The sequence below is a fragment of the Uranotaenia lowii genome, chromosome 3 (assembly GCF_029784155.1).
Source record: "Uranotaenia lowii strain MFRU-FL chromosome 3, ASM2978415v1, whole genome shotgun sequence".
NCBI classification, from domain to species: domain Eukaryota; kingdom Metazoa; phylum Arthropoda; class Insecta; order Diptera; family Culicidae; genus Uranotaenia; species Uranotaenia lowii.
In genome coordinates, this window is record NC_073693.1 from 337,256,256 (window position 1) to 337,267,245 (window position 10,990).

The 10,990-nt window shown below is 41.6% G+C and overlaps 2 protein-coding genes across 2 annotated transcripts; one reads left to right on the plus strand and one right to left on the minus strand.

Annotated features, from left to right (window-relative positions):
• The first annotated feature begins 251 nt into the window (after positions 1 to 251).
• On the plus strand, positions 252 to 2,097 carry LOC129751422 (pachytene checkpoint protein 2 homolog). The gene is made up of 2 exons (XM_055746916.1): positions 252 to 495; positions 552 to 2,097. Exons 1-2 carry the CDS (start codon positions 449 to 451, stop codon positions 1,789 to 1,791), a joined length of 1,287 nt encoding a protein of 428 aa, XP_055602891.1. The 5' UTR covers positions 252 to 448; the 3' UTR covers positions 1,792 to 2,097.
• An 877-nt stretch (positions 2,098 to 2,974) lies between these two features.
• On the minus strand, positions 2,975 to 4,698 carry LOC129751420 (carboxypeptidase Q-like). Its single transcript, XM_055746913.1, has 3 exons — positions 3,415 to 4,698; positions 3,226 to 3,348; positions 2,975 to 3,166 (listed from the first exon to the last, which is right to left on the minus strand). The coding sequence occupies exons 1-3, from the start codon at positions 4,668 to 4,670 to the stop codon at positions 3,028 to 3,030; spliced, it is 1,518 nt and encodes a 505-aa protein (XP_055602888.1). The 5' UTR covers positions 4,671 to 4,698; the 3' UTR covers positions 2,975 to 3,027.
• Between the last annotated feature and the right edge of the window lie 6,292 nt (positions 4,699 to 10,990).

Here is a 10,990-nt window from a genome sequence, read left to right on the forward strand (position 1 = left end):
TTTCATTGCTTGTTAAAAAATAGATATATAGAATAAATTTAAGTTTTTATTACAATTTTTCCCTTATTGAATGTTTTATTCACTAAACTTGGAAAATGCGAAATTTGTTTTCAGTGTGTCGTATGCGTTATGTTAGCGAATTTCCGCACCTTCAAAATAGGTTTTTGTGCCTGCTAAAACGGTGCCGCTAAAATAGTAACGGCGTTGTAGTCTTCTTGTAACGCTGCGCTACGCTTCAAATATCATAGGTGTGTGTCTAGACTGGACGGTGTAAATGAACTGAATTAAAATCATCGGTGTAACACAAATCTCGTTGATTATTCCGTTCCGATAATTCCCATTATTCCTAACCGCCATAACTATCGTATGTCAATTTGTTGAAAGTCCGTCCTGTAATTAGTTGTTTTCTATATTGTCTCCGTGTTAAATTGAAAGTCATTCTTCAATAATGGATAGCTCAAATTCGATTGAACTGGAAATTGCCTGTTCGAAACAGTAAGTCTTTTTATTTATTTAATTTTTTGACGATAACTTACAACTTCCCTTAACAGGTTCAAAAGTAGCGTGACCCAATCGGAGCTGATGCAAGCTATCCAACTGTATCTTACGGAGAATGTCAAACTAGCCAAGGATCACGTTTTCGAAGTCAAGTGTCCGAGTGTGGTCGACGTGATGGTATGCAGCGAATTGAACGAATTTACGCCTCGCACCGATCTACGGGCCTACACCTACACCCTACACGAGAGTCTCGAGGAAGAGGAAACGCTCCAACAGGACGGCGAGGAGATCCAGATAGCCAATCATTGGATGTTGCCCGCTCGAGAATTCCACGGGCTTTGGAGCAGTTTAATCTTTGAGGATGGATTGAAGGAAGATTTGCTTAGCTTCGTTTATACCACAATGATGTTCTCTAGGAAGGGAGTTAACTCGAATTTGATCTCCTGCAACAGGCTGGTCCTATTGCATGGTCCTCCAGGTACAGGCAAAACTAGCCTGTGCAAAGCCTTAGCTCAAAAATTGGCCATCCGTATGACGGAACATTACACACACTCTCATCTGATTGAAATCAACAGCCACAGTTTGTTCTCGAAGTGGTTCTCCGAAAGTGGAAAACTGGTTCAGAAAGTGTTTGGCCAGATTCATGAGCTCTGCCAGGACAGAAAGTCATTGGTTTGTGTTCTGGTGGATGAAGTTGAATCCATCGCTTTCGCACGAGATTCCATTTCCAACAACGAACCGAGTGATAGTATAAGGGTTGTCAACGCGGTTCTTACCCAGTTAGATAGAATAAGGAAGTACCCGAATGTGTTCGTTTTTGCCACGTCCAATCTGACCGGTAGCATCGATTTAGCATTTCTAGATCGAGCTGATATAGTCCAATACATCGGTAATCCAACTGCGGGAGCTATTTATGAAATATACCGTTCAACTCTGGAAGATCTATCTCAAGTTGGGATTATCAATGAAACCGTATCGTTACCTGATTTCCTTCAGATAGCACCCCATAAAGAAACGATTGCCATTAATAATCTCAAGATGTTGGCACAGATGAGTGTCGGACTGAGTGGACGTAGTTTGAGGAAGGTTCCCTTCCTGGCCCATGCCTTGTACGTGAAACAAGAGGAAACTTCGTTGATCAAGTTCATATCGGCCATGCGGAGTGCTGTCCGGAAGATGTGGAGCGATAAGTCCATGTTAAAGGGACAGGAAAAGGATGCTGCTGAATCGAAACAGTCCACTGAGAATGGTGACGATAAAGGGGAAACCGATAAGTCTACGGCCGAACGTTGAACGCTCTTGGTTGATTGTGATTAGTTATAGAGATGAAAAAGATAGATTGATAATTTTCGATGTAGAAACATACTTTGAGTTTTTGCTTGATTAGAAAAATTTGATGACAAAAAACATTTCTCTAAAATTTTATGCTTGCAAACTTTAGCTATCTGTTTTCTTACATGTCGGGCGTGTCGATTTTTTAAAGCAAACAGTCCATATTCCTACTTTTTGCTGGTTGGCCCAAAAAAACTGACCTGTGGAACACTTTAGCTCAATGACACTTGATTTGGGAGTGCCTCAAAGTTTCGATTTTTTTACCTTAAAACCCCTAAGGAGAACAATGGATATCGAGAAAATCAAAATTAAATTAAGATGTCAAAAAAAATTAAAAATACATAAAACGCTGAGATCTGGTGTTATCTCAAAAGAAAAAAGTTTGATCAAACATTGGCTTTGCGGGGCTGAGCCGTTTTTCGGAAATCGGTGGCTTTTATGGAATGTTTTAGAGTTGCCTTATGAAATTAACCGTTAATCGCTGCAAACGACGTATTAACTATTTGAATTTTCATAAGGCATCTAAATCTTAAACAGACCCGAATGACCCGGGTGGTTAAAAGGTCTCTAATAAATTATAATAATAATCTAAATCTTAACATAAATTTTCACTAGGGTGGTTCATTCATTTTTCAATAGGAGGGTCCTAAAACTAGTTTAAAAAGAAAAAAAAATTGAAATGAAAATTCAATTTAAATGGGGCTTATTCTGCGACTCGAGTGACGTGACTCACGAAATTTCACTTCTTCGTCCTGACTCTAGAAAATGCTTCAGAAAAGAAATTTATGTATCGATGAGCTCTGAAGACCAATAACAGCTCATCAAACAAATGACAAAAATTTCAAAAGTGTAACAATTGACTAAGATTGCACTTGTTAATAACCAGCCGAAGTTGAAGAACCAAGGTTTATCCATTAGTTTGTTTTTTTTTTACGACGAGTAAGCAAAGAAAAATCAATCAAAATTACAATAAAACAACAGAACAATGAACATGATGTTTTCGAATGGAAACAGAAGTTTTCTTCTTATTTGATCTGAACTAATCTATCTTCAGATAGCTGAACTTATGAGTAAGGTTTTCTGTTGAGCTCTTCCAATTTTGAATGTAAAACCGCATTTTCTATGAGATTGAATTTATTGGTAACATATTTACAAGTCTTTTGAGAAACTTAACAATTGACCAGTACGCGTGCGCTTTCAGTTCAAATTAACCGTTTTCGGGAGCGAGACGCTTAAATCGGCTAGCACGTAAGCGGTGGCTGCATACACTGCCGTACATTTATCCAAGCTCTTTGGATCCACCACCATCATACTATCGCCTTCGGAATGATGGAACCTTAAATTACAAAAAAACAAAACTTGATTTTTTTTCAAAAAAAACATCCACCAACATACCAGAAGTATTTATCATTCTCAGTGATAAAAGAGGCGTAGGGGAATCCTTTATTGCTGAAACGAATTCCGGACCCAGCAGGTAGCGAGGTGGTCAAATAGTTCATGTTGTAAGGCTCCACCAGTCTAAAATATTCACATATTTTAACATTAAAACACATTATAAATTACAAAAAAGGACACTTTACTTACTTTGCAATTTCGGTAAAAATGCAAGCTGCTTCCTCATTGCCTGAAAACTGATACCCCTTGGGGTCGAACGTTCCCGCATCGGATTCCAGAATAAAATCGAACTCCTCTTCCGCGTGTTCTCGGTGATCCTCAAAGTACTGGCGCTCTCCCCAGTATCCCTGTTCTTCGGCCGTGAACAGAACAGCTCGCATTGTGCGCCTCGGTCTCAGTCCCATGGCTTTGAGGAAGGTCAATGCCTTCCAGGAAATCATCACACCGCCACCGTCATCCATTGCTCCTAGGCCTACGTCCCAGGAATCCAGATGACCAGTCAACACGATAACTGAGTTGTTCTTATGAACTGTGCCTTGCAATTCCCCAATAGTATTCCTCGAAGTGATTAGTCCAAAGTTTTGGCAGCCCATCTCTAAATGAACTGTGATTTTGGAGTTACGTTGCTTCAACCTCAGCAGCATTTCAGCGTCTTCAACGGTGATACTGGCGGCAGGGATTTTCTTAACGCCTTTTTCGTAATTCACTCCACCGGTATGAGGAGATCCAATCGACATCGGTCCCATCGATCGAATCAAACAAGCGATGGCGCCCTTTTTCGCAGCCTCAGCTGGTCCTCTGCCACGGTACTGAACGGTGGCCCCATAGCTGACCCACTCCGGTGCAAATACGAGGATTTTTCCCTCAACTTCGGTAGAATCCATTGCATCAAGTTCTTCAAATGATCTAACGACCACAACTTCGGCAGTGATACCTCCCTCAGGAGTTCCAACAGATTCACCCAAAGCTAACATCGGTAATTTTTTGGGGAAAGGTTCCACCAGAGTAGCACTTTCTTCTCCTCGAACCCAGTGAGGAACCGGAGCATCCTCAGCGTGAACATTCTCCAGGCCATCATGCTTCATTTCTTCCATCACATAATCGATGGCTTTCTCCAGTTGAGGAGATCCACTTAAACGAGCGCCAAAAGTTAGGCTCAAATCCTCCAAATCGTCCCATACTTTACCGGCAAAACGTCCATTCACAATTTCTTCATAGATTCGATTCACAACCGGTCGATAACTGTGTATTTCTTGGATCAACTTCCGGTCCAATTTGCAACCATCCTTATGATGCTGATCTGCAGGCACCCTACCAAAAGTGACCTGACCACCGATCAGCAGCAACGCGAAAATAAGTAACGTATGCTCCATCGTGCGCCCCCAACTGAATCGAATCGAACTGGAAGCATGGATTTTATTAACATTCAAACAGATACCAGACATTCTTTGTGCGGAGCGTCTCTATCTGAACACAGTTATCAATCAAAGGTAAATCCCTGCTACACTTTGAATTGAGCGATTAGATGCATGCACGGTGATACGTGCCCGTTAACAACTCTCTGCAATGGTCAGTTTCTTGAGGTTCCGTTACATAAATATGAACTGCCTGCAAGCAACCACTTTATGTACCAGCTTTATTTTTTGAGTAATAAAGTGAAAATGCATCTCTTCCTCAGTTTTTCCTAATCAGAAAATCATTGTTTATAGTGATGAGATGAAATTGATTGGTTGGAATGGCAATGACTATACCTTTTTTACTGCAACTTCCATCCCAATTTTTTGTTATGAATAAACTATGATAAATCAAGTTATAAAAATGGATAAAATAATTAAAACGCTTCGACTAGAAGCAAATGGTGTATACATAGGTACATAGTTGGGATATAAAATTCACAGAACAATGCTTGTTTGATTAACCGGCGCGGCGATTGTACAGATCTGACTGATAAACTGATCGGCACAGAATGCGTGCCGCAGAATAAAATTTTCGACTTTCTCAGCTGTTGTGGCGTCTGTTGGAATGGTTTCACTATTTGGCTGGATAAACAGACGATATTTACCTATGTATTTGCTAAAACTGGTTTTAAACATTTCGCATCTCCCGTGAAGGTGAACGTGCAAAAAAATTGTCCTTGAAAAAACATCATCACTATATAGATAGCATAAAACACTTTATATAGATTTGAACATAGGCCCAAAAAAAATTGACCTATGCCAAATTACAGCTTAATTGGATTTGATTTAAGGGTGCCTCAAAGCGATCAAAATTTTGATTTTTTACCCGAAAATCGAAAAAATCAAAATTTTGATTTTGACCTAAATCAGCAAAAAACTTCGAAATCTGCCAATCGTGAGTAGTCAATATCATAGCGTCATTGGCATAAGAACAGAACGCGACCGGGGATGATTCGATTGGCGACCGCCGGAATTAACCTTCCAGCGCAACCGCATTGCGTACTGAAAGAAACAAAATAAAAATGTTTTCACTATTGCGGATTCGGAGTAAAGTTCAACTGAACTGATTGGCTGTTAACTTAAGACTAAATTTTATTTCTTCTATAACTAGGTTTCTTCGATTCGTAACTACTAACACTCCTCCTCGACATCGATAGCTACTGCTCCTGTCGTAGTTTTCCCAATTTCATGCTAGACGGTTTCGTCATCCTCATCATATCTGCCAGCATGTCTTCCGTTGGGCAATACAGCAAACTGATGATATTCTTGCTCTGCAGGTCCTTGATGAAGCAGTATTCTAAATCCACATGCTTTGATCGTTGGTACACCTTTTCGTTCTCCACTTAACGGATACAGCTTTGGTTATCCTGCCGTATGCGGATCGGCAGATCCACTTCCGTCTGGAAATCCTTCAAGTGATTCGTGATTCACTAAATTTCCTGACACGCTTCGGCCAGAGCGATGAATTCTGATTCTGTGGAACACAGCGCCACACAAGATTGTTTCACACGATTCCAAACTAACAACTCCACCGCCGAGAAAAATCAGAAACCCTGAAGTTGATTTCCGGCCCCGAGTATCTCCAGCCCAGTCAGCGTCGCAGTTAACTTCCAGGCCTTTATCTGTCACTCCTAACTTCAGCTGGTAACTTCGAGTTTGAAACAGGTACTTCAAAACTCTCTTGGCCTCGGTCCAGTCCTTGGCGCGTGGTTGACTGACGGATCTTCTGGTCGCTGTTCGGCAGTACAGCTGAGTCCTCGAATTTTCGAAGCTTTGGAATCCGCCTGACTGAATTTCGCAGCCAACTTTTCGAAATAGGCCTGCTGATTATGGAGATATCCTTTAAGATACTTAGTTACCTTGATTCCGACGAGTGCTTGACGACTCCCAACACCATCAGCTTGAAGCATCGTTGAAGATGAGCAACTATTTCTGCGAATTCGGACTTGCTCGAACAGGCCTCAAGAATATCGTCCACATACATGAGGATGAATGATGGTCGTCCCTGTTTCGTCCGAACGTAAAGGCACCCAACTGCGGACGACTGAACGAATCCAACTTGCTTGAACACAGCGTCGATTGTTTTGTTCCAGTCTCGGGCGGTTTGTTTGAGCCCGTACATACTCCGCTTGAGACAACACTCACTGGCTGGGTTGCCTGTCTCGTAACCGGGAGGCTGCTTCATGAACATTTCTTCATCTAGCGTACCGTACAAATAGGCAGTTTTGATGTCCACAAGCTTGACGAAGAGATGTCGTTCAGCTGCCGCCGTCAACAGTACACGCAAAGTGACTTGCTTAGGCACCGGCGCAAAGACTTCGTCAAAATCTTCACCGTACTTTTGGGAGTATCCTTGGGCAACTAACCTTGCCTTATTCCTCGTCAAACGTTGCCGTCCAGTACACGCTTTTAAGTCCGGTTTTTGATTCCTCATATTTTCGTGGCTCAGCAGTTGCAACCAATGCCATGCCAACAGCTCGAGAATAGCGAGCTGGTGGCACATCTTTAGTTTTGTGAGTCGACCTTCTGGGATTTTCAGGAACTGAATTGATGTCAGCTTCGATTAGCGTAGAGTCAGTTGCGGTGTTGCAGTAGAAATCATCGTCGTCCGGTTGATCATCATCAATGTCCGACTCGTCCAGCGGTTCTCCCTTGTTGATATCCAACGGAGCTTCATTTTCGACCGGTTTCACGGAATACTCGTATTCTACAACATTTTTCTCGTTTTGGCTGCCCACCGACTGTATAAGGTTCCTTTCTGTCAGGCGCTCCTCCTCAACGAAGTTGGCATCGCGGCTGATGATGACCGTTCGTGTTTCTTGACCAAGGAAACGATAAGCTTTATAATGTTTTTGGTCCGATGAGTAAGGGGCCGTTCACTAATTACGTAAGCACGATTATGGAAGTTTTCAAAGCTCCCTCCCCCCTGGTAAGAAAAAGTAAGATTTTTCGAAACCCCCCTTCCCCCCCTAGTAAGATCTTACGTTTTTAATTCTATAAGAAATTGACACGTTTTTTCATAAACCAGCTCGAAAATATTGAAAATGTTTCAACCATGCTTCAAAGCAGAGCAATTTTTAAGTAAAACTTAATAACTGCATTTGAAATGCATAATTTATACAAAACAACAGAAGAAATGTCTTAAACGATTATAGAAAACATTAAGTTTCAAGGACATAGCATGTTCAGGGTTACAATAATCTTCAATGAATTTCCACAATCGAATAAACAATATAAAATCAAAATTCCGATTTCAAAACATGTAAGAGAACAAGTTAGTTAAAAAAAATTTTTTTAACTAAAAATCATAAAAATCTAAAAAAAAAAATATTGATCTATGCTACTAGAATTGGTGCGAAAATGTTTAAAGACAATTATGTTGTTAATTAACCTAAAAGCTGAGATTCACTTCAGCGCTTAGCGATAAAGGTTTACAATTTTTTTTTGGTAAATAGTTTGTAAAATTTAGAGTTGGTAGAGGCACTGAAAAAACTGTCTAGAAAGTTATTATCTAAAAGCCACCATATCGCATTTTAAAGACTTCTACTTGACGAAGTCATTTTCGAAATAAAATATTTTCAAATCGTGGTGTCAGAACGCACCGTTTCGCTTTTTGTTTCTATAAATTTCTCAATTTAAAAGATTGTTACGATGAAAAGCGAATAGCGACGATCTTTTTAAATAATGTGAATCAGTGTTTCTGGTGACATGTTGGTTTGAATTGGTTCTATATAAATTTTTAAGAATTAGCAACTTTTTTTTAATAATTAAAACAGATCCTAAAAGATTGATAACATAACATCAAAAATTACCAACAAATAGGTAGTGAGAAATAAAAATAAAACCTGAGTAATATGGTTTCGTATGGCTGTGACGAATTATCAATGTTTCTTATGTAAGATTTTTGGATACCCCTCCTACCCCCCTAGTAAGAGATCGTTAGCAACAATTTAAAATTACAGGTTTTGTTAATTACAGGTTGATTTATTTTAAAGGTTGCAGTTTCAGTGACCCGTATTGGTAAAAAAAAATTTCTGTGTACTTTCGGCTCCGGACCTAATTTCGTTTTCAATCATGGCAACGTATTCCATAATCTTATCCACAGGGCCGCGAACGTCGGTGTGCACGAGATCGAGAATAGCACTAGATTTTCTTTCCACCGAATTTGGAAACGGCTTCTGGCTCATTTTCGCCTTCTGACAGCAGTCGCACCCCTCTCGTACTCCGCAATCGTACATCTTCAGTCCGACCACCAGATTTTTCTGCATCATCTCACCGACCGCATTGAGGTCACGATGCCCAAAGCGCCGATGCCACACATGCTGGCAGTCACCGTTATAATGATCTTTTGCTGCCATGACCACTTCCTGCTATGTTTTCACCTTAGAGTCCGCCAGTCTTGACTGCGGTCGATGCTCCTTGGAAATCTAGCATCCTCCCTTGTTGAATAGTACTTCTGCACCTTTTTCGACCAGCATTGGTAAAGACAGCAGATTCATTTCCAAGCTAGGCACAAACAGAACGTTTCCAAGGGTGATCTTCCTAGTTTTTCAATCGCCATGCTAACTCAACAATCGACCATCGCCAACACCTTCAACCTTTGCGATTTTTCCATCCGCCAGGCTGATCGTTTTCACGTGGCTTTCGACGACCTTGTTGAAAAATTCTCGTTCGCCGCACATGTGCCGGGACGCTCCTGAGTCCACAATCCAGGTCACCAACATGAGTTTGCCTACTACCCATCAGAGCGAGTGTTACGGATTCCTCTCCACTACGGGCAGCTTTTGCCTTTGGCGATCGACCTTTTTCCGGTTCCATTTGCTTCACGTATATTCGACATTCCTTTTGTTTATGGTCACTTTTCTTGCAGAAATGGCACATCAGAAATTTCTTTTTTCCGGTGAAACTTGCCTTCAGCGCTGCATCCGACGGTCCGCGTTCTCGTTTTGCCACTTCGTCAAACAGCTTACTCTTTGCCAGCTCCAGTTTCAGCTCTTCGTCGAAACGGCTCTCTAGTGCCGTCGTGAGCGTGTCGAAGGAATTAGGGAGGCTCCTAAAGACCAGCGCGACCATCAGTGGCTTGCCGAGATCAAGTCCAGAACACGACAGCTCCACAAACAGCTTTTCCAGTTCGTGTCATTATTCAGGGCTTTTCACTGACAATTTTTCATTTTGGGAACATTAACCTAAAAAACGAACGTGTTTGTCGGTTGTCAGCCGCCTGCTCGATTTTTGCACTGAAATTTTTGGAGGTTAATTGTCCCGTTCTCGTCCGTTCACGCCAGTGGGATGCCAGTTAGTGTGCGTGAGAAATGATAAAAACAACTCTATACCGCAACCTTCGAGCAGAGAGACATTTTTTCGTGGTGCTTCTTGAGATTGTCCCAAGCTTCCCGGCGGTCTTCGAATTGCGTATCAGGGCATGTTGCTGATCCTCAATCAGTAGCGCAATTGTCACTCTCGCTTTGCGATCTCCTCCCTTCCATACATCCGTCATCGACGCCGGAGCTTCATCCTCAATGTACTTCCACATGTAATCACGAGTCAGGAGCATTTCACCCTTGAATTTCCATACCGAGTAGTTGGAACCATTCAGCTTGTGCTTGTGTATGTAGCAAAAGCAAAAAAAAAACATTGCCTTAATTCAATTCACCGGCGAACAACTACCGGCCAAGCTGCCCAGCTTTAGCTGCTGTGCGTGGGTATGTAAGGCAGGCAGAGCATCTGTATTCGTGGTCTATTCTTGGGTCTAACTTATACAAGAATTGCACCAAAGAAATTAGATCCGATCCTATGAAAAAACTGGCAACTGCACTCGTGTTCCATTAACTGTCAAACGGTTTAGAACTGCGTCAAATTGGATCCAAATCTCATCAGTTTTGGATCAATCCTTATACCAGATCTAAAAAAAAGTTGAGTTGAAGTTGAAACTGGTACAATGGATCACCAGTGCGGTTGCTCGGGTCGGAATTTGGGTCTAAACCGGCTGTTTGGACCACGAATACAGGTGCTCTAAGCAAAACACAGTTTTCAAACATATCATCTTTGGCATAGTAAACTTTTGAGCGCACTTTCGGCACAGAGATTTGCTAAATTGGCAATGGATATTGCAACCTCTTCTATGGGTGCATACATATTCATGATAAACATGGAGTGTATCGATAGAAGATCCAGCAGTCGACCGATGGAGCTCGACGCGTACGCCTTCTGGAGCCTATTTCGTCACGTTTACCGTGGTGTAATTGGCTAACGCGACGTTGTACTGAAGCGAAAATTTCGGATTCAAGTCCTGTCGGTGAGCCGTTGTA

Excerpts from the sequence above, each read along its gene's own strand:
- LOC129751422 (XM_055746916.1), top strand. The coding sequence starts at position 449 with ATGGATAGCTCAAATTCGATTGAACTGGAAATTGCCTGTTCGAAACA. Across the intron at positions 496-551 it reads GAAATTGCCTGTTCGAAACA|GTTCAAAAGTAGCGTGACCC; the intron begins GTAAGTCTTTTT and ends TTCCCTTAACAG.
- LOC129751420 (XM_055746913.1), bottom strand. The coding sequence starts at position 4,670 with ATGTCTGGTATCTGTTTGAATGTTAATAAAATCCATGCTTCCAGTTCG. Across the intron at positions 3,349-3,414 it reads ATTTTTACCGAAATTGCAAA|ACTGGTGGAGCCTTACAACA; the intron begins GTAAGTAAAGTG and ends TGAATATTTTAG. Across the intron at positions 3,167-3,225 it reads GAGAATGATAAATACTTCTG|GTTCCATCATTCCGAAGGCG; the intron begins GTATGTTGGTGG and ends TTGTAATTTAAG.